Source organism: Morus notabilis, unplaced genomic scaffold, assembly GCF_000414095.1.
Source record: "Morus notabilis unplaced genomic scaffold, ASM41409v2 Scaffold888, whole genome shotgun sequence".
NCBI lineage: Eukaryota > Viridiplantae > Streptophyta > Magnoliopsida > Rosales > Moraceae > Morus > Morus notabilis.
Window position 1 is genome coordinate 402,978 of NW_010367841.1, and position 21,942 is coordinate 424,919.

The 21,942-nt window shown below is 30.7% G+C and overlaps 1 protein-coding gene and 1 pseudogene across 1 annotated transcript; one reads left to right on the forward strand and one right to left on the reverse strand.

The window, feature by feature from the left end:
- Nucleotides 1-4,808: 4,808 nt before the first annotated feature.
- On the forward strand, nucleotides 4,809-8,408 carry LOC21403527 (protein UPSTREAM OF FLC). The gene is made up of 6 exons (XM_010113543.2): nucleotides 4,809-5,481; nucleotides 5,599-5,668; nucleotides 5,801-5,916; nucleotides 6,028-6,910; nucleotides 7,603-7,899; nucleotides 8,004-8,408. Exons 1-6 carry the CDS (start codon nucleotides 5,292-5,294, stop codon nucleotides 8,074-8,076), a joined length of 1,629 nt encoding a protein of 542 aa, XP_010111845.2. The 5' UTR covers nucleotides 4,809-5,291; the 3' UTR covers nucleotides 8,077-8,408.
- Nucleotides 8,409-14,710: 6,302 nt separating this feature from the next.
- LOC21403528 lies at nucleotides 14,711-17,543 on the reverse strand (annotated as a pseudogene).
- Between the last annotated feature and the right edge of the window lie 4,399 nt (nucleotides 17,544-21,942).

The following is a 21,942-nucleotide window of genomic DNA, read 5'->3' on the forward strand; positions in this document are numbered from 1 at the left end:
TTTATTTTAGTAAAAAATTTTCATATATAGTTATATTTAACTTTTTTGTTACAGAAAAAAATTCTCACATAAAATTACATCTCAACTCAAATTAAAAACTTGAATCAACGAACTAAACGGGGCCTAAATGAATGAAGAAATTAAAATTTTTAGGCACGGTTTCTTTTATATACTTAAATTTTAAATTATTAATTTTATTATAATATTTTTCTCTCATACAAAATTTAAATTTTAAACGTCATAATTAAATATCATAATTTAAATATACTTTCTACATATGTCCTTAGACAAGTGACAATACAAGAAGTCAATCAATTGCTATGTTCTGATGAATATGGTAAGGAGTTTTTTACACTGGGATATAATGCATGATTTTAAATCGCATTAAAAAATATTCATAATTAAGAATCTAATACAACATTAAAAACGTCTTATAAGTATGGTATTTTTCCATACTTTTTTTAATGATAATATTTATACATTTGCTTTTTTTTCTTAAATGTTATTTGTTAAGTTTAAGACAATGACATAAATGTCAATGTCGACGAGATTGTCGATATTTTGTTTTACGGATAATATTAATGATATTTAGAGAAAAATGGATGCTTGAGAAAATCTTAAAATTGTATAACATGCTAAATAATCAATATTTCTCAATTTGAACTAATTTAATGAAAAAAAATAATATGTTTCTCATCAAAAAATATGAGAATTATATCAAATAGTATAATAAGAAATTATCATAATTATACATGAATTATGATTACAATATAATTTTACATACTCATTACACAAAGTACAATAGTACGGTATATTACATACAATTTTATTATCAAAACACGGACTTCAAGTGTTACCAAAACGAGTTTTTAACATGTTGAAAAGCATTAGATAAATTATGCTTTTGATTTAAACAATACATTTGTTAGGATATTACCCTTGAATAGTTTTGGAAGTAGTGTTAATATGTCATATGTATGTTTTTTAATCTCTTTTCACTGTTAGCTTATAAATTGGAGACTGTTAGTTTATCCAATTTGATGAGTAGCCTTCATGGAGGTGTAGTGAGTAGTCTTTACTTTTTTATTGCTTTTGATTTAAATCACATTGTCTCGTTTATTGAAAAATATAGGAAAATAATATGTGCTAAAATTTTAATTTTTGTGCTTGTTTTTAAACGTTATGTGGATATTTTTAAAAATATCTTAAATATTTACGGATATTGCAAATATTCTTGAATATTATGGATATTTTATGAACACATCAAGAAGAATATATTTCCTCTTTATTATCCATGTCGAAACATCAAAATATGTTTAATGTCGATAATGTTGTAGACATAATCATCTTGGTTTAAATTTCAGAGGATTTTAGATAAGGATTAATATGTGTTTCTTAATAAAATGATTTTAAGGGTAAACAAGCAAATGGACATGGTGGACCTCAATTCCATTTAAGGACCAAAACAACCTGAGCTAACAACATAACCTGTTGAGGCAAAGGAAGAAGAAGAATAATAATATATCTCGGCGAGCTTCGAAACAAAAGTTGCTAGCTGCGCACGGCAGTCTTGTATTATGATAAAAACGTTAATTTCATGCCCTAAACTTTCAGTCTAGTCTTGCCGAAAATAATAATATAACTATAAGTTTGCTACAAAATCTCATGGAGCACTTCTATCATCTGTTTTTAAACTACAGTATTGTTCATTTCACCGCTTCGATTTTAAAATTCAAATTTTGTTAAAATAAAAAGCTCTCAGAAACAGTTATATTTAATTTTTTTACTACAGTAAAAAGTTCTCATATAAAATTATGTCTTCACTCGAATTAAAAACTTGAATCAACGAGCTAAACAAACCCTACATATTTCGTAACAAAAAATAAAAATAGCAAGCAAGCAAAGTTGGTTTTTCTCCCGTGAAAGGAAAAAGAGAAGGAGCCAAAAATGTATCCAAAATGACGCCAGGCATTATGGGAGTCTTCTTAAGTTAGCTCTGTAGCAAGTTTACTTGAAACTTACATCATGATCGAAAATGGAACTACTTAAGCTCCGACTAGAGTCAGCTTTTGGAACCAAACTATGTTTCTTTTCTCATCTTGTGATACTTGATAATTTGCCTTGGAATTTGGCTTGTTTTTTTGAGTAAAAAACTCAAAAAAATGTAACTCGAGTTATAATTTTATTCGAGTTCATGTTCTTTTAAGTTTAAACTCGAGTTCAAACTCGAGTTTATGACTAAAACTCGAGTTCAAATTTCTCCTTCAACTCGAGTTTAGAAACTCGAACTCAAATTCATGAACAGTATTTTTTTTATTCTTCAAAATGCTATAACTTTTTCATTTTAATTTTGATTGAGATGGTTTTTTTTTCTATGCGTTGACAATAAAAAGACGAATAAAACCCGACCCATATACCATATTAAAATTTTTCATCAGCATTGAGTTTTTATTAAAATACTATCTAAATACAAATTCAAGTTTTGACTCATTCAAACACAAACTCAAAAAGATTATTATCTTAAACCATAACTCAAATGTACACAACCAAACACAAACTCAAGTTACAAGTTCAACTCAAGTTATAACTCAAATTTAACTAAAAAATTATACTCAAATTAAATTTTAAAAGAACAAGCCCTAATGACCTGATTTTCTGTTTTAACTTGTGTTGGCGTGAGATATAAACCCCTCTCTCTCTCTCTCATTTGCCTTGGAATTTCTAGTGAGCTGGTATTTCTGTTTTAACTTGTGTTGGCGTGAGATATAAAACTACCTCTCTCTCTCTCTCTCTCTTTTAGTTTTTCAGTTTTTTATTTTATTATTATTTTTTTTTTCTATTAAGGAAATCCAAAAACCACAGACAGCATGTCAACTTTACCAATTTTTCTGCAAGCAGAAAAAAAAAACCCTATGCAGTTGAGTTGATTGTTGCTTCTATAATGTGCTATGTGATATATGTATAATTTCTATTTTAACTTTTTAAAAATTTTAATATTGACGAATATAGTACGGAAAATTGCAACTGATTGTGTATTGATATAAGAAAGAATGATATTAATATTTTTTTTATTCACATTATTTTACGAATTGAAATATTTATATTAAGAATTGCTCCACGCATCAATAATTGAAATAAAAAAAATGCAGATGAGTAGTCTGCTGTGAACAATATTCTCAAACAACGGATTGCTACTTTTTGCAGACCTTTAACTATTTACATATGCAGAAAGAAAACGAGAACAAACAGTAGAAAACTTGGAGTCCGTTTAGTTGGAAGATTTATTCTCTGATTCGAATCATGATTTATAGTTTGTTACAGTGTTTTTTCTCACAAAAAATACACATAAATAAAAAATAATCCTAATCTCATTATTCTAATCTATGAACTAAACGGGCTCTTGAAAACTTTATAATTAATAATTAGCATTAGAAAAGTGCTCGAGCTATGATGTTAAATACCGCTATTAATAAAAAAATAAATTGTATTTGTATATTTCATAATGCAAAGAATCACTTTTTAATTTTTATAATGAATGGTGTTCAACATCATTGATACTTTATAACATTACTCTTAACTTCATTTTTTTTGTAAATTTTCATTCATCAACTTGATTATTAAACTCCAAAGTGGTGATTATTTTATTCTATAATCCAGTCATTGGAAAATAAATACTTAAAAATCTTCACCACAAAAGGGAACATTTATAAATTTTAGAAAAGAAGAACGGCATGAGTTTATGATTTGTGTATTCAACACAAAGGAATAACATACCCCTGTTTAATTTGTTAGTTTGAATTTTGTTAATTTAAATTTTTTATTTTGAGCATAAAAATTCTAATTATGTAGTTTAAATTGTAATTTAAATGTGTAGTTAAAGTTTTAATTTGAATGGAGAATAAAATTTATATTTATATTTAATAAATGTGAAAAATAGAAAAAATAAACGCATATTTACTATTCATAAATAATTTAAACAGTTAGACTTAACTTAATAATCAATCAGCTCATTATTTGTTGCAAAAAGACTATAATGTACTCTCCCAAAACTACCAAATTACAATTCGCCACGTATCATTCCCACCCACTCAATAAATAACAAATTAACCAAAACTAATAAATAAAGAAGGGTATTTGTCACATCTTGTACTTGAATTTTTATGATTTATAAATTAGGCAAAAAATTCTTTAAATTTGATAAATTGCTTCTTAAAATTATTATCTAAACTTTTAAATAAAACAATTAATTAGTCCTCTTTTAGTGCAGTTGAAAATTTTCTTATTAAATTAATAAAACAATGCGAAGTAAAAATAACTTGTTTGGTTCATGAATTAGAATTATTTTCGATTTACGTGTATTTTTTATGAGAGAAAATACTGTAGCGAATCACGAATCATGATTCGAATCAGGGAACGAATCCTTTTACCAAACGGGTGATGATTGAAGCATCTCATGCTACATGTATCGAGGTATATATATTTTACATTGAAATTAAATTAAATCAATAACATATTTTAAAATTATTTAAAGTAAATAGTAATTTATAATGTGAAAATAATTTATATAAATTAAAAATTTAAAGATAAATTTATCAATTATTTATTATAAATTAAAAATTTAAAGATAAATTTATTAATTACGTCAATATAAGTAGTGTAAAAATAATTTATTAGAATTAAAAATTTAAAGCAAATTTATCAATTACGTCAATATAAGTACAAAGAAAAAGAAAATCAATAAAGAAAACAAAAGAAAGGCATAAGAGAGAAAAGAGAGAGGCGGAGGGGAAGAGAGAGAGAGAGGGACCGTGGAATAGTCGAAATGAGCCAAAAAAAAAGGGAAACCGGAAAATAAGGGGAGAGAGAGGGGGAAGCCTGCGATGGGTCGCTGTCTCTGCCAACTTCAGCTATGAAGAAGCTCCTCACCTTCAATTTCTCTGCACCAAACTTACACTTCTTCTCTCCTTCGCATTAAATGCGGGCGTCTTTATATCCATTTCTTCTCCGCCATTTTTCCTCTTCTTCTTCCTTTTCTTCAAGGCTCTCTCTCTCTCTCTACTTTCAAGCTCTTCGCTTTTTTCGTTTCGTCTCTCTCTGCTTCTCTTTACATTCCGGTGAAACAATCAATCTTTCCATCTTTCTCTTTCACATATTTGCAAGTGTTGTTCTGATTCAGTTCGGTCTTGATCCGTCTCCGCCGAGCTATTCCTCGCAGATTCCGAAATTCACGTAGTTTCTCGAACTTAAAGCTCAATTTGAAATCGGAGATCGCAAGTAACTTCCGTACTTTAATGGAGGCGAGGATGAAGAAGTACCGGCAAGTGAGCCCGGAGAGGGCGAAAGTGTGGACGGAGAAGTCGCCCAAGTACCAGCAGAACCGCAAGGTTCCTGTGGTTTACTACCTTTGCCGGAATCGCCAGCTCGAGCACCCTCATTTCATGGAGGTCCCTTTCTCCTCTCCCGACGGTCTCTATCTCAGAGGTGAATCGCAGTTCTAGAGTCTAGAATCTTCTGTTTCATCAAAAGTTCGTTTTTTTTTTCCCCGAATAAACAAAAAAAAAAGTTTGATTTTTGAAGAATTTTATGTGTTCTTCACAGATGTGATTGAGAGACTTAATGTTCTAAGAGGCAGAGGCATGGCTTCCATGTTCGCATGGTCTTCTAAAAGGTGAAAGTTCTTGTCTTCCTTTCTCAGAATATTTTCTGTTCAGACTTCTACTTCTTTTTTCGCTACAGAATCAAGCATGGATTTTTATTTTGTTCTTCTATAATTTTTTTTTTTTTTTTTCAATTAATGCAGGAGCTACAAGAATGGGTTTGTTTGGCATGATCTCTGTGAAGATGATCTAATTCACCCCGCTCATGGTAATGAGTACGTTCTCAAAGGCTCTGAACTCGTTGAAGAGTCTAATTCAGGTATATAATTGTTTGGTTACCAAGAAAATGTAATTCAGTCTACATTATAATCGAATATAGCTAAAGTTTTCGGGGAACCAAATCTGAAAGCCTGATATTTTCTCTTTCCAGATCGATTCAGCCCGGTTGTGAATGTGAAAACTCAGAGCTTGAAACAGTTCCCTGAACCTACCTCTTCCAGAAGCCATGATGATTCCTCGTCCTCATCTAGTCTAAACGGGAAAGAAATAAAGAATTCTCGAGATGACGAGCTCTCTCCTGCGGTTGAGCGTGCAGGCTCTTCCGGCGTATCTCCGGAGTCTAGAGTCGGAAAGAATTCTTCCTGGGCTAATTCTCTGAGCTTAACTGAGTATAAAATTTACAAGACTGATGGTTTAGCTGACGCTTCGACGCAGACAGAGGACAATGTGGGTAGATCAAAAGCCCGAGAAACTTGTACTAGAGGTGTTTCAACGGATGATGGAACATTAATAGAGCCTGACTGTGGTGAGACTTATCAAAACCGGCCTCTGCGGGGAAAGGAGAACTCCGAAATTTGCAGCGATTCAGTTTCCCCTCCTCTATCCACCTCTAGTGCCTCGTCATCTGGTGGGAAGACTGAAACTTTAGAATCCCTGATCAGGGCTGATGCTGGTAAGATCAATAGTTTTAGAATTCTAGAAGAGGAGGATATTCGAATGCCTAACCACGCAAGACTTAAGGCCACAAATGTTTTGATGCAACTTATATCATGTGGTTCGATATCGGTTAAGGATCATAGCTTTGGTCTAATTCCAACCTACAAGCCCAGGTTTTCCCATTCAAAGTTTCCATCCCCGTTATTCTCTACTTCGATGATAATGGGGGAACTTGACTGCCTATCTGAAAATCCAAAGTTAATGGGTTTGAGATTGGAAGATAAAGAATACTTCAGTGGGAGCTTAATTGAGACTAAACTACTTAAAGAAGATGGACATACAACTCTAAAGCGTTCATCGTCCTATAATGCAGACAGGTCAGCTTTATTCCTTGATATTTTATTTTAAGATTCGTTGGATTCTTTTTGTTTGCCTTTCAAACTTTATTGGCACTCCAAATATGAATTAATGACGCTTGTTTGGACGTTGTCGGTAGAGTTGGTGATTAGTAAAAATATTATGCTGTATTAGATGAGACTAAGAAAACACTTGTCCCAATTAATGTTATAGATGCCTATTTTAGAAGCTTCCTGCATGATTAAAATGCGGGATGGTATTACCAGAGTTGAACATGGTGCATCTTTCATAGTAAACATTCTCTCCGTCCGGGCCTTCTGATGGTTTGAACTTGTGTCCCAACTCCCAACAGTTCGGGGTTGGGTCTTCGCAAGTTTCTTTTTGCTTGATGACTACCAAGCGTGTGCTAAAAATGAAGCTTTGATGCATTGCTTACCGAGCCTTGTTTGATGGAAGCAATGACCAGTTTGTTAAAAGCTTGTCAACAGCCAAGTTGAAGTGGTTTAAACAGATTTAAGATAAGAAGTGGCACAGCTCTTAGAAACTTATAGTAAAGGAAAATTTGAAGTTTTCATGATTTACTTGCATATGCTGAAGTTAACTGGCCCCCCTACTACCTTAAATGTCCAAAATTTACGGCTGCAGATCAGTACTAATAATGCACTCTATTCTTGATTATGATTCATATGCTACGTACACGATGACCTTGCAGGACTTGTAAACAGCTGGATCCGATTGAGGACAACGAAGAGTCCACGTCCGGGCGTTCAAAATGCATCCCAAGATCAATCACGGCTTCATTAATGAAGCAACCGCGGAGTGAATCTATGAGATCCCCTGCTTCTGATAGGCCAAGAAACTCCTCTGATGGAGTTGATGGCTCAAGGACCATCACTCCAAGTGTATCGAATGGTGCTAGTAAAAGAATCACGGAGCCTTTCTCAGCTAAAAATGAATCAAAGAGACTAGATTCCTTTAGAGAGGAGAAGGTGATCAAAATTGAAGAAAGTTGAGTATCGACTCCTCACTTTCACATTCATGCTCAAAACTATCTGGGCATTTCCAATTTTTATTGTCCACAATAAATGACATTACATTAATTTTCTCCAACAGGCTTGCTTCAGGAGCTAGGGTTATAATCCAGTCCAAAGCACCTTGCCACACGGCTGCAGTTGGTATCTCATAGAAACCTTTCTGAAGATACCAAGTTACGGGTAAACCATTTAAGACACTCTCTGTGCAACTAGGTTTCCATGTTTGAATTTCAAATGATGGAAAAATTTTGTGGGCGGCGTACGTGTAATGATTTTTTGTAAATCTGGCAACTAAAAAAAGAACATTGCAAATCTCTTATTTGCAAAAGTGGGTTGATGCCTTGATGGGTTAATGTGGTCCTCGTGGTGGACCAATTCCTGGTTCTGAGATAAGGACTTGGCCTTTTGGGTTGGTTTTTCAACGGGGATTGTACTTTTTCTCTAGCTACAGTTAAAAGATCTATCTTTTTTCTTTCCCTCTAAATTTACTTTTTTTCACCTCTGGAAATCTTTTTCTCCACAACAGCTCTTGAAACTGTGAGATAGTTATTGGCTAATAGCCAAAGATTCTTTATTCAAATTTTTTATGTTTGTCTTGTCCCGGAGAAGTTCAGCATTCTCATAGGATTCCCATTGAACCATGTTGTAAATTTAATTGCAGGCTCAGGAGACTTTTTTTATTCCCGCAATTTTGACTCTTGATTCAAAAAGTAGTGTTTTGACTCTCAATTAGCAAAGCAAAAAGCTGCTTTTTTAAAAGGTCAAAGTAACCTCCTCGGTTATTGTATACAAATACAACTCAGTGAGTGGAGATTCAGGTTCCGTTTATTTCGCTGATTCGAGTTTAGAATTTGAGTTTTTCTACAGTAAAAAAGCTCTCACAAACAATTACATCTAATTTTTTTATACAGTAAAAAATTTTCACATAAAGTCACATCTCAACTCGAATTAAAAACTCGAATCAACGAACTAAACGGGTCTTCTATTTATTGCCTGTTTCTTTCTTTGATGAAAACCTTGCTTGTCATATGTATAATATACATATGATATGATACAGAAAAAACAGATGTCCTTCTCGCTTTGCATGTTTTATAAGCCGATGAAAAATTAGCCCCCAATCGCTTTAATTTATCTTTGCTTTGCTTGGTTCTGATTATTTTATAACTTTGTCAAACTAGATCTTCGTTTAATGGGGCATGGCTTGCCAAAAAGTTCTCGTCACGTGTAAGACATCTTTAATGTGGTGCTCGGATTTTAGGCTTTTTGGAAGTTTTATAGAGAGAGAGAGAGAGGGAAGGCGGGGGTTGGTGGGGGGAATAAATTGAGCTGTTTGAAAGCTTTTTTTCCTCTGGAGTAGTGCTACTATTTTTTCTTTCCCCTTTTTTGCTTTTGTTTGGGCAAACTAGTCCTTGAAGGCAGAGAAATTACTTGCTTGCTCATAGTTATTTGCACAAGACCTCTTATTCTATGTATTTTTCTTCTTTTGGTGAATAAAAAAAGAGCACAAGACTTAAGGCTTAATTTAGTATTGTTGTAGATTTTGAAAAAATTATTTTTAGTTGTGCTAAAAGAAAAGGAAGTTAGTACAAAAAATAGTTAGGTGTATGGTAAACTATAATTATAGTAGTTTTGTTGGTTTCAAAATTAATATAATAGCGTTTAATAAATTATGAGGTTGATTTACTCTGAATAGTTAAAAATTACGACTGTATTATATTATTCTGTAATATAATATATATTTAATATAATAAAAAATTATTATTATATAATTATGATATAGAATATAATAATATTATTAAAATAATAACAAAATAATTAAAAATTATGATTATATTATATTTTATTATACTACAATATAATATATACAATTATATTATAATGTATATTTATTATTATATTTAATATAATACAATAAAACTATTATTAAATAACATATTATATAATAATGATATAGAACATAATAATATTATTAAAATGGTTAATATAATTACAATATTATAACACATATTATAATATTACATAAGAAATAATAATATTTCAGTTATAATATAATTAAAAATTACAACTATATTATATTATAATATACAATCATTATTATATTATATTAAACAAATATATTATAATTAATATATTATATAATTATAATACGCCATAATAAATAATAATATTAGAATTATGAGATTATATTAATATTTTATTATATTATTATTAATATACTAAATATAATTATATCAATACAATATAATATATAATATTATTATAAAATAATTATTATAATATCATACTATTAAAATAATTATAATATTTTATTATATGATAAAATAATAATATTAGAGTTATTAATATAATTATGATATTATTTGTTATAATATTACTATTACATTATATTATATTATTGTATTATTATATTATATTATATTATGAGTATGAATTTTAGATTTGAAAGATTGTAAATTTTAAATTTTATTAGGGGTATTATGGGTATTATGAAAGTTTCATTAATTGTACTATAATGATTCCCGCACAATCTAAAAGCTAAAGTTGCTTTTGGGCTGCTTCTGATTTTAGCTGTAGATTCTTCAAAAAGCATTTTTGATGAGATTTGTCAAACACTAAAATCAACTTTTGCTACAAGCAAAAGCTGATTTTGAGAGTGAAAAGTAATACCAAACGCAACCTTAATGTTTGGTTGGAGGAAGAGATGGAGGGATTGAAAGGGGTGGAGGGAGAGAGGTGGATGGAGAGAGCAAATCATGTGTTTAGTTAGAGGAAAGACAGGAAGGAAGGGAGAGATGGAAGGAGAGCGCATCCTCTTAGGCCCACAAAATTGGATTCTTCCATTTATAGGAGTATTCATAAAATTCATCAACTTTTACATGTAAAAGACTATTTTACTTGTAAAAGACTATTTTACTCTCGAAATAAACTATTAATAAATAATTTAAATGAACAATATAATAGTTTTACAAATATCTATCGTCCATTTTTTTTACTCTATTTCTATCATACCAAACAACAAATAACATGAAGAATTACTATAATACTCTTTTTTTTTTCTACTCTCTATCTCTCTAACTTTCTCTATCATTCTAACTAAACGGACCTAGAGTTCACTCAAAGGTAAATAAAGGAGTAGAAGAAAGAGAGTTGAAACAAAGCGAGTACCTATACGTAAAGGTGTTTTGAGCGCCTTATCATTTTTGTGGTCCAACTCCTAAGTCCTACACATGTAATGAATACTGATGGCGATGCGTATCCTTCGTTTGTCTTATCACCTTCAACTTCAAGTTCAAGTCGAGCGGCTTTGCGTTTGGCCATGTCCGTTATGGTCCGTCACTGTCTATTGTTGTCAAACATGTGCACAACTTGGTGCTGGATCTCTATCTTTTGGAGGGACTAGGGAGGATAATTATATAATTTGATTAGCAAAAAGAATAAAATAAAATAAAAGTAATACACGATGCATAAGGCCTCTCTCTCTATTTTTTTTTTCATAAAGAGACTGCACTCTTCTTTTGTGAATGTGATTTAGATTCAAATTGTTTGTTCACCTCCTTTACTTTATTATTCATCACCCACATGCATATGTGGTGTCTTAAAATTTTATATAATTTAAGCATTTGAAACTCTATAAAAAAAATTTTTTTAGGCAAATTCTTTAATATGAGCAGCACACATTTGCTGATTTCCTTCTTATAACTCGTCAGTTTTCTAATCAACATTACATGACGAGTTTGGACACGGTCAAAGTATTTTACTTATTACATTATTTGCCAAATGGACAGGATTCATGGGAATGAGCGGACTTTTCTGCATTCCAAAGAAATTACCATTTTTTTTTTCACTTTCACAGATAAAATAATACAGCCAAAAACCTAACTGTGACCAAGTCAAATCTTTAATTTTTTTAGTTATTAAATATCAAATTGGACCCACTAGGTCGCTTTATTTAGTCAGTATTTGGTATGAGAATTCATACCATAGTTTGAATTATGATTCGTGGTTCGCTACAGTATTTTCTCTCATAAAAAATATACGTAAATTGAGAATAGTTCTGAATTTGTGAACCAAACGTCCACTTAAGACACCCGGTATGTTTGGAAACACTGCTTCCCTATCCTATAGTGCACATCTCCATTATAAAAATACAGACACCAATTGTATGGTATTTCAGCAACTTAAAATATTCTTGTGATCTACAGCAGTATATGTTCTCTTCTGCACACAAAAAAATGTCTATTATATAGACACACAAACGTATATATGCCTCAGCTACACAAATATATTTGTCCCTGCCTTCCAAACTTAACTAACTTCCAGCAAAATTTAGATTGTCGCCTTCTTTTCATCCAACAACTAGCAAGCTAATATGCCTGTCGTGAGTTCTGTCTCTCACATGCTTGTTTGTCAGGGATGAGCGTCGGCCTTTCCAGTGTTTATTTCATTTTTTGGGTGTTTTTTGTTTTACCCTTTGTGTTCTCCTCTTAGCTTCTGTCTTTTATGCATAGTCCTTTCACTCTTCTGATTGTTAATAATAATAATAATAATAATAATTATTATTATTATTATTATTTTCTAGAATGCATTGGTCTTGGCATGTTAGTTAACAAAAGGCACCCTGTTACGACACATCATTGCCTTGGTTGTTTCAAGAAGAGAGAGAGAAGAAAAAGAATGTTTAAGCATGCCTATGCAATTAAATACTTATGCTTTGTTTGGTATGAGGGTTTAAATTATGATAATTCTAGTTTTAATTTTAAAATCAGAATCAAGATTTATGATTTTGAGTTCAAATTATGGTTTAGAAAAAAAATCAGAAGTTTGAACCATCCAAAATCAATAGGGAGGTAGTTTTAGAATCAATAGTGATTCTAGTTTCAAACATCACATGAGGGTTCAAATTTTGAATCAAAACAATCCAAACTAAACACTAATTCTGAGTGAATAAAATCAGAATCACTTTTTACTTTTTGTAAACAAATACTGATTTAAACCAGAATTATGATTCTAAGCTCTGGAACTCTTATACCAAACCTGCTCTTAATTGTTGGCCGTGGTTGAAACTTGTATGCCTATTTACATGCGTGACCTGTTGTCTAAGTATGCAATAAAAGGGATTAAGATAACACTTTATTACTTAATGCTATTTTAATTTAGAAATTGCCTTAAATTTCCTGGCCAGTCGAGCCTGTGTAATTTTTTTTTTTCATGTTCAGTGTAATATTATTCATAAATGTGAATAACACTCAATTTATTTTAATGTAACATTTAATAAATATAGTCTAACACATGTAATATGAGTGTTACACAATTATAAAAAGTTACACATACGAACAAACAATCAGCGGCGGACGGAGGTGAGGCCCATGGGGAGTATATGCCTCCCTGGATTTTTGATATTTGATTTTTAGTATATGTTTTCTCAAAAAAATTGCATATATGCCCCCCTTATCAATAAAAATTTCAAATATATCCTCACAAAATCCAATTACAAATTATTTTATTTCCTATTGTTTCTTTTGATCTTTTCCTATTAAATCTTATACTTTAAATGTACCTAATTGATTTATTCTCTAATTTATTCTTATAAAAACAAATTTTCTTTTGAATTGGTCCCTTCTAAAATATTTTTGGATATAATCTAAGCTATATAAAAAATGACACATTAAAACATTTTTTTCTCAAAATGTGTCCCTAATTAAGATTTTCTTTTTCAAACAATCCTCTCAATTACGACTTTCTCACACGCACATTTTCTCTAATTTGCCCTTGTTGAAGTAATATGTATTTATTCAAATGTGTCCTACATATTAAAGATCTTTTTTCTTTTTCTCTTTTGGCACTCATATCTACTATTTTCTCATAGGTATTATGTACCTCCTAAATAGTTTTTCTTATCTAATTTACTCGCTAAAATCTTTATTGCTCAGGTATGTTCAATAATCTATACATATACAATATTCATCTAAAAATATAAAAAATTGATTTTATTAATATTTTTCACATTTGTAGTTTATGCTCTCTAAATCAAAATCTTAGCTCCGCCACTGTGAACAATATTACACCAGCATACCAAAAAAGTTACAAGTACATGATTGGTTCGGATGTCAGACTAAAAACTTTACCATTTACGCCTCGTTCATTTTGCTGATTCGAGTTTAGAATTCGAGTTGAGATGTGATTTTATGTGAGAGCTTTTTACTGTAGTAAAAAAGTTAGATGTGACTTTTTGTGAGAGCTTTTTACTGTAACAAAACTTGAATTTTAAACTCGATTCAGCGAAACGAACGAGGCCTAATTTATACTTTTAAAAACCTTGATTATATCTCATTACTTTGTTTGAAACTTAAACAATAAGATAGCTTTGACCTAAATGCGTATCTTCATGTCTTGAAGGGATAAGATAACATAGCAAGGCTATGGTACCAAAGAGATATATAGATAATTCTGATCGATGGAAATGTGGTAAAAAACAACAAAACGATATATACTAATCAATATATAAATTGGGCAGTGTTCATTTTAAAGCAAAATATAAAGGCCATATACTAGGTGGATTGTGGGCGTTGTCTCGTTGAATTTATACACAACGATGAAAGAAAGATAATTTACTGGTCCTGATTACTAAACTTAGAAATTTTTGGCTTGAGCTTCATTTTGGAATACAAACTTTACTGAACTTACCTTTAAGAGCATGCGTCTTGACTAATATAGCTATTTAACTAAATGGATATTAATTTAAGAGTAAGATGTAAAAATCTAAACTCATACACTCTAAAAGGATATTTGTCTCTTTTTCCCACCATTTTTCAATAGATTCGATTATTTTCCATTCTATTCTGATTCTTGGTCAGTCTGAAGGATTGTTACCTCCAGCTGCCTTCTTACACTTTTCTTGTTGTCATTACATAGTGGTGCTGTACATATGAGGCCTTTTTACTAACGGTAAAATATTGGTGATTTAGCAATTAGCATACACAGATTTCAGCTACGAAATCTGAAGTCTGCATTTTTTATGACAAGCGATTCCCTTTGGAAATGAAGACGAAGAGTTCGTTGGGTTCACTTGAAAACTGAAGCTTCAACTGATGGTCATCTCACCATTTCAACCACATTTGTGGAGCATGAGGCAGTTGGAGCTCGCTGTGTTTTGTCTAGTTTGAGACACTTGTGCGCCACAATGTGGAACTGGACCGCGCATTTGACCCCGCAATCGTTGCAAAGGATCCACACCTGATTGTGTTTAAAAGAGTCAACAACACTATAACAGATGAATAAGAAATCTAATTAGTGGCTTAAACTTCATGTTTAGTTGCTTACCATCTTGCTTTTATAAATTTCTGGCACTGGAGTGGAAGCAATCTACAATGAACGTTTGCAATGTGTATGAGGACATGAGAAGGTAATTTTGCAAACGAGAATGAACATCTTTGAGAATATTGTACAAGAAATAAGTACCACTTCATCAAGCTTTTACCACAGCTTAGACATGTCACAGACGGACTTCGAGCAAACCGGGCAGGAATACCTACAGTATGGAGCAAATAAAAACTTGATACTTTATTTTACTGGCCAAAGAAGAGTTGTAAAAGAATGTGGCACTTAAAACTTATTTAAGACACAATCTCTAGTTATTAAAAATGATGATATAATAGATATATCTATTTCCCATTAGATGTTCACATGAAACAAGCATAATGTAGAGTTATGCTTCTTGTTCTATAGAAGCTTGAGACATGAAAACACTTGTTGATCTTACCGATGGTGGAGCTCCATCTCTTTTAGGCATTCCAGACCACAAGGTAAGATGCTAATCATTTCGGTAGAATCAAATAGAAACTGCAGACCAAAATTGGAACAATTTATCCAATTTGAAAATCAAACAATTCTCTTCTTCTTTTTAGATAACTTCAGAGAAGAATAGTGTTTACAGTTTAGTTACCTGAAAGCAAACAGGGCAGTTCTGGTGCATTGCCTTTTCCACGCGACGGTGTCCATCTTCCATCAACTTAGAGTAGCAACATCCTAAACCAAGTAATTTAAGGTAAAACTCAGTTAACAAAAAAAAAGGAAACGAAAATAGAAAAATATCTAATAAGGATTTTAGATTTAGATTATATTTCCCTTACCACAATTCTTACAATGGAAGAAATTTTCCTTGCCTCCAGTTCTGTGTAAGAAATCACATAGAAGAATGCTATTAAGAAACTCGAGTTTAGGTATATGGACATGAACAAAGATAGTAACTAAAGATTTAATTGAATAATCATCTGCATATTCCACACTCATTACAATGGTATTGATTCTTCGAAATCTGAAAGACATGAAAATGTTGTGTTTAATTTATGAGCAATATTGGTTTGTTTTAAACCAATATAAACATAAAAAAGGAAAAATACTATAGAAACTTACATCGTCATCGAAAATTTGCATATAGCACAAAAGTACTTTCCCATGCAAACTCCACAACTAATGCAATACTGCTGGACCTGATTAAGTTAAAGAACAAAAATTAGGTAAATATTCACTTGCAATATTACTTCTCAAAAAACAACTTCAAGTTTTTGAAAACTTCAGGTTGATAATTTAAGGAACTTACATCTTGTTCTGTTCCACAGAGGGAGCAGATGACCTGTGAAACAGATTAAATGGCACATTATTAGAGAAGCAACGTATCATTAGAATTAAACATAGTAATTCATATCTCCATGATCTTTAAAAATGAACAAAGATAGTTTTCATCATAAAAGTCAGTACTTTATCCAGGTGATAAACCAATCTTGTTTTGAATTTTATAACAAATTATTTCAACACGTCGAGAGAGTAAAGAAAAAGTTATTTACTTTTCTTCATGTAATTCATCTCTGACTCATGGAAATTCATTAGTAATCACCAAGACCTTATTTAGAAATCGAAATTTTGAGGTATTTTATTCAAGCTCAAGCGTATTTTGAGAAAGAAAGAACTCACTAAGAGAACAACATAAAAATGTTTGTACTCAAAATATGAACAAATAACTGTGAAGAAAAACCTAAATAGAATGCGAACCTTTTCAACTTCATGTCGTGGAAGACCATGTTGACGGAGAGGATCAGTTTCTTGTGAATTCTGATTACAAAAAGTTGAAAGTGGAAACAGATTTTATCAGCTTTGAATATGAAAAAAAATAAATAAATAACTTTACAAACTATTGGGAAAAAGAAAAAAAAAAAAAAAAAAAAAAAAACCTTTAGTACCTTTGCTTCATTATGGCAGTGTCTGCAATAAAAAATCTCGTCACAATAAGGCGCTCTTATCTGGCATCTCCTTCTATAGTGTGAGCACCTAAAACCCCGCAAGAAAATATAAGAAAACAAACCCAAATAAAAAAACCAAAAAGGGAAAAATAAAAATTCAGATAAACCCCATGCCCAAAGCTTAAAACTGAACAGAAAAAACAATTGAAAAGGAGAAAAATCTGACATACCCAAAAGTCCCAGATACATCGATGACATATTTATCTCACCAACTTCACAGAGAATTCTGATCTGATGGCACATAAGAAGAAGAAGAAGAAGAAAAAGAAGAAGACTCAACTTGACTCTTCATTCCAAAAAATCTTGGTTCTGTGTCAGAAAGAATTACAGGGAAAAAGAGAGAGAATATAATAAAGTAGAGATCAAAATCAAAAGAAAAGATATAAAACCAATGGGCAGTGGACCACATATGATACGATGATCGTTAAGATTTTACTGAGCTCGTTCATTTCACTTCATATTAAAGAGAGGTTTGGTTTATTTAGAATTATTTTCATTTTATATATATTTTTTTGTGAGAAAAAATACTGTAATGAATCACGAATTATGATTCAAATTATAACACGAATCCCTCTTCCAAACGTCCCTATTTTAATTTTATTATAATTAATTTTTTTTATAAAAAATCACATTAAAATTTTTTATTATAATAAAAAATTCTCACATAAAATAATATCTTAACTTAAATTAAAAACTCAAATCAATAAATTAAATGATGCCTTAGTTTTTTTTTTCCATAGTTTGGAAAGTCGTGGTTTGTTGAGCTGACTTGGCGACACGTTAGACCTCATTTTAGCCTTTAAAATCTAGTTTTTGCTAGCAATATCTAATATTTGTGTGCAGATATTTAAGTTCTATTTATTTCATCGATTTGAGTTTTCATTTTTAATTTTTTACAGTTAAAAATTCTCAAAAAATGTCACATCTAACTTTTTTACTATAATTAAAAGCTCTAAAAAAATGTCATATCTCAACTTAAATTGAAAACTCGAATCCACAAAACAAACAAAGCCTTACTATATTTGGAAGGTTGCAAATAGCTTTTATTTTTTTTTTCAGCAAAAAGTTGAAGCCCACTTCCACGTCAAGTTTAGGCTCCATCACAATTTCATGAAATTTTGTTCATCATTCGTTTTATTTGATTTATGATTTATGATATACCAATGTTTATAAAAATTATGGCATCGTTCATTTTATTAATTTGAATAATAATTTAAGTTTTTATTACAGTATTTTTTTTTATAAAAATTTAAATTTAATTTTGTATAGCAGTTTCTCTCACATAAATTTATTTTTTATTTAAGTTTTTAATTCAAATGACCAAAACGAGCAAGATCATTTTATTTTTTTATTCTAAGAAAAGAATAATCTTATTATTATTATTTTTAAATGAAATAAACGGCCGGGTTAAGTTTTAAGGGGACGTTTAGTTCATGGATTAAAATTATTTTTAATTTACATATATTTTTTATAAAAAAAATATTGTAATGAATCACAAATTATAATTCAAATCAAGTACAAATCTCCAAACCAAACAACTATTAATTCTAGTGGATGGCGGGAAAACAGCGGCGGTATTAACAAAGCTTTTGGGGACTTTATTGGAATTTAAATTCAGATGCGGAATACCACGCGCGCTAAATTTCGTGGTTGGCTGGTTTTGGGAAAAGCGAAACAGTTCCTTCGGAATTTGAGAAGAGCCTGTGGGCCGGTTGTTGGTTAGCGCGTGGTACTAATTCTGTTGAAGCGTGTATTATGATCTGATTGTATGCTGACTAGGCATGGGTCCCAAAGAATGACCTTTGCCATGCTATTGGGCCTACGCTCACAGTTGGGCAGTTCCGTCGAGGGATCATACTCTTGAGTTGTCGCATCCAAAATTGGTCCTTATGATGCGCCTAACTAATGAAAAAACAGAGAATTTATATCGAGAGTCTCACGGGACGTATGGGACGTTTGATGAATGTATTCATAATTATAATTAAAAATTATTTTTATTTTATATGTATTTTTTATAAGAAAAAATATTATAAAAAATTATTAATCATGATTTATAAATATTTTTTTATTAATGTAATTATTTAATTAAAAAAGTTATAAATTAAAAATAAAAAATAAAAAATTTAATTTGTACACTTTTAAAAACAACAGTAAAAGTTTTTTCTTATATCTATATATATATATTATATATATATGTCATAACTATGAGACACAAGCGGTTGATGATTTTTGATATGAGTGAACACTTTTTTCTTTTCAGGGTATATAGGTGAACATTTGGTTTTGATTTTTTGATTTTGGATTTCTTTTTGAGGATATTTGCCTATATTGGAGTGGTGTCTTATAGCTTTCTTGCGGTGACTAGTATTTTCATGTTTTCGGAGCATTTCCTTTGTTTGGATTCCCAGATGTCAGTGCTCCCCATAATTTGTGTTCTTTGGCCTTGTAGATGTAAAACTCTAGTTTTATTTTTATTTATAAGAGTTTCTCCCGATCAGAAAATAAAACTATTGGTAGTTCTATTTTTCAGTCATTTTTAATCGTTAAATTTATATATTTTTTTAATCTCATTTAATTTGTATCAGATTTAACAGTCAGAAAACAAATTTTACCAGTAGAACAACCTACCAAAGACAACTTCTTTATTTATTTATTTATTTTTTATAACGCTCGCATAGCAATAGCATAATGTATATTATACCAACTACTAAGTATGGTTCTTCTATATTTAAGAAAAGAACAATAAAATTGGATGTTTAAGTTCTTGTATTTATATTTGAAAAAATAACAACAAAAAGGTTCGATTTTTAATTTCTTGTATGTATATTTGAAAAAATAACAAAAAAAAGGTTCGATTTTTAATTTCTTCTATGTATATTTGAAAGTCGGATGTTTAATAAGTTAAAAAAGACACACAAACATGTATAATAGGCGAGTACATACATACTAAATTGCGACGGAACTAATTTTTCAATTTCATTATTTTTCAAGTTCATTATAGCCATTCCTTATAAACTTGAAAATAACTCAATAATTTTACGTGCTAAAACTTAAACCCGAATTCAAACTCGAACAACGAGGATGAATAGCATTTTGTCTCAATAGAATTTCATCGAGCGTACCCAAAATTAATCTAAATACCTGACAAGTAAGCAACTCCAATTATTGAGTTACAAAAATATTTGTATGCTCATTAGTGTCATTAATTAATAAAGCACGTAATGGGTTTTTTTTTTTGTTCGATAAAAAATAAAGCATACACGCAGTAGTGCTTGATTAGTACACGTTTGAACCCGTGGAGAAATGAAATTATGCATTAAAATATATGTCTTACAGTAACTTGAGAACTTCTAATGGGCAAATATTCAGCTTAGTCGTCTCTAAGACTCACAACATATGCGTGTATGGCACATGCATGCACAATTAGATAATCCCATTGACTAATTACATATAACGGCTGTTTATTCTTCAATTAAGATCGAGAATCTCCCAATTTTTAATTTGTGGGAAATTTAATTAATATACCTATCTGTACCCTTTGTTTTTCAATCAAAGAATCCCCAAATTTTTTTTTTTTTTTCCTTTTAAAGAATCTTCAAACTTATAAGCCGTTCTAATCAAACTACTAAATAGAAGTTGACGTCGCGAATGACGCTAAACTACCTTGTAGATACTCTCCACAAGTCAAACTTCCAAAGAATATCCAGTACAGCTTCTCAGTTTGTCTTATCTCACTTATGCTTCGTTATTTATTGGTTCCGTTCATTTTACCGATTCGAGTTTTACTACAGTAAAAAATTTTCAGAAACAATCACATTTAACTTTTTTGTTACAGTAAAAAACTCACATAAAGTCACATCTAAACTCAAATTAAAAACTTAAATCAACGAACTAAACGGGTTCATTTATTTGTTTGAGCTCTTATCACTTTAGCTATGAAGACTTATAATTAGTAGCATTTCTCCTTTAACTAAATGCCTCAATTAATTGGCAATTCAGTTCCGAAATCCGAAAACTTGGCATTTTAGATTTTTTTATGTTGATTTCTTCATATATTTTTTTTACTCACGAGTAAATTAGAAGAATAATCTACATGTGATGATAATTGATAACTTACGTACCTGCATTGAAACACCCATGTATAAAAGTACGTACATACATGATGGTTGTGACAATTTAATGTTTGTAGAGGCTTTCATGTACTGATTAATAAAGAAATTTCTATGGTGTTATCTCTTTTTTGAGAATATCGGTACTGTTTTCTGTTTATCAGTCGTCGGATTTGCATTACTTTTTTAATCCGATTTGACTTTTAATCAGATTTAATACAGACCGACAACTGATAAGCAGGAAATATCGGTGTTCTTCAAAAAGAGGCAAAGAAAGTCCCTAATCTGTGTAACACCCTGAAGAATTAATTGAGATTAATTAAGGTAATTGAGATTATTAGTGTGCCTAATCTGATTTAATTAATTGAGTTTAAATAATTCCAAGGTATTTAAATTATTCACAGTAATTTATTTAATCCAGAAGTGTGTATGGGCGCATTTCTGGACTGTTATATTTTACACATGTCACTTTCTTTTATTTTTCTTTTCTTTTCTTTTCTTTTTCTTTTTCCTTTCTTTTCCTTCCTTTTCTTTTTCTTTCCCGTGCGTCTCTCTCTCTCTCTCTCTCTCTCTCTCTCACACTTCCGTGCTCTCTCTCCCTCTCTCTCCCCCA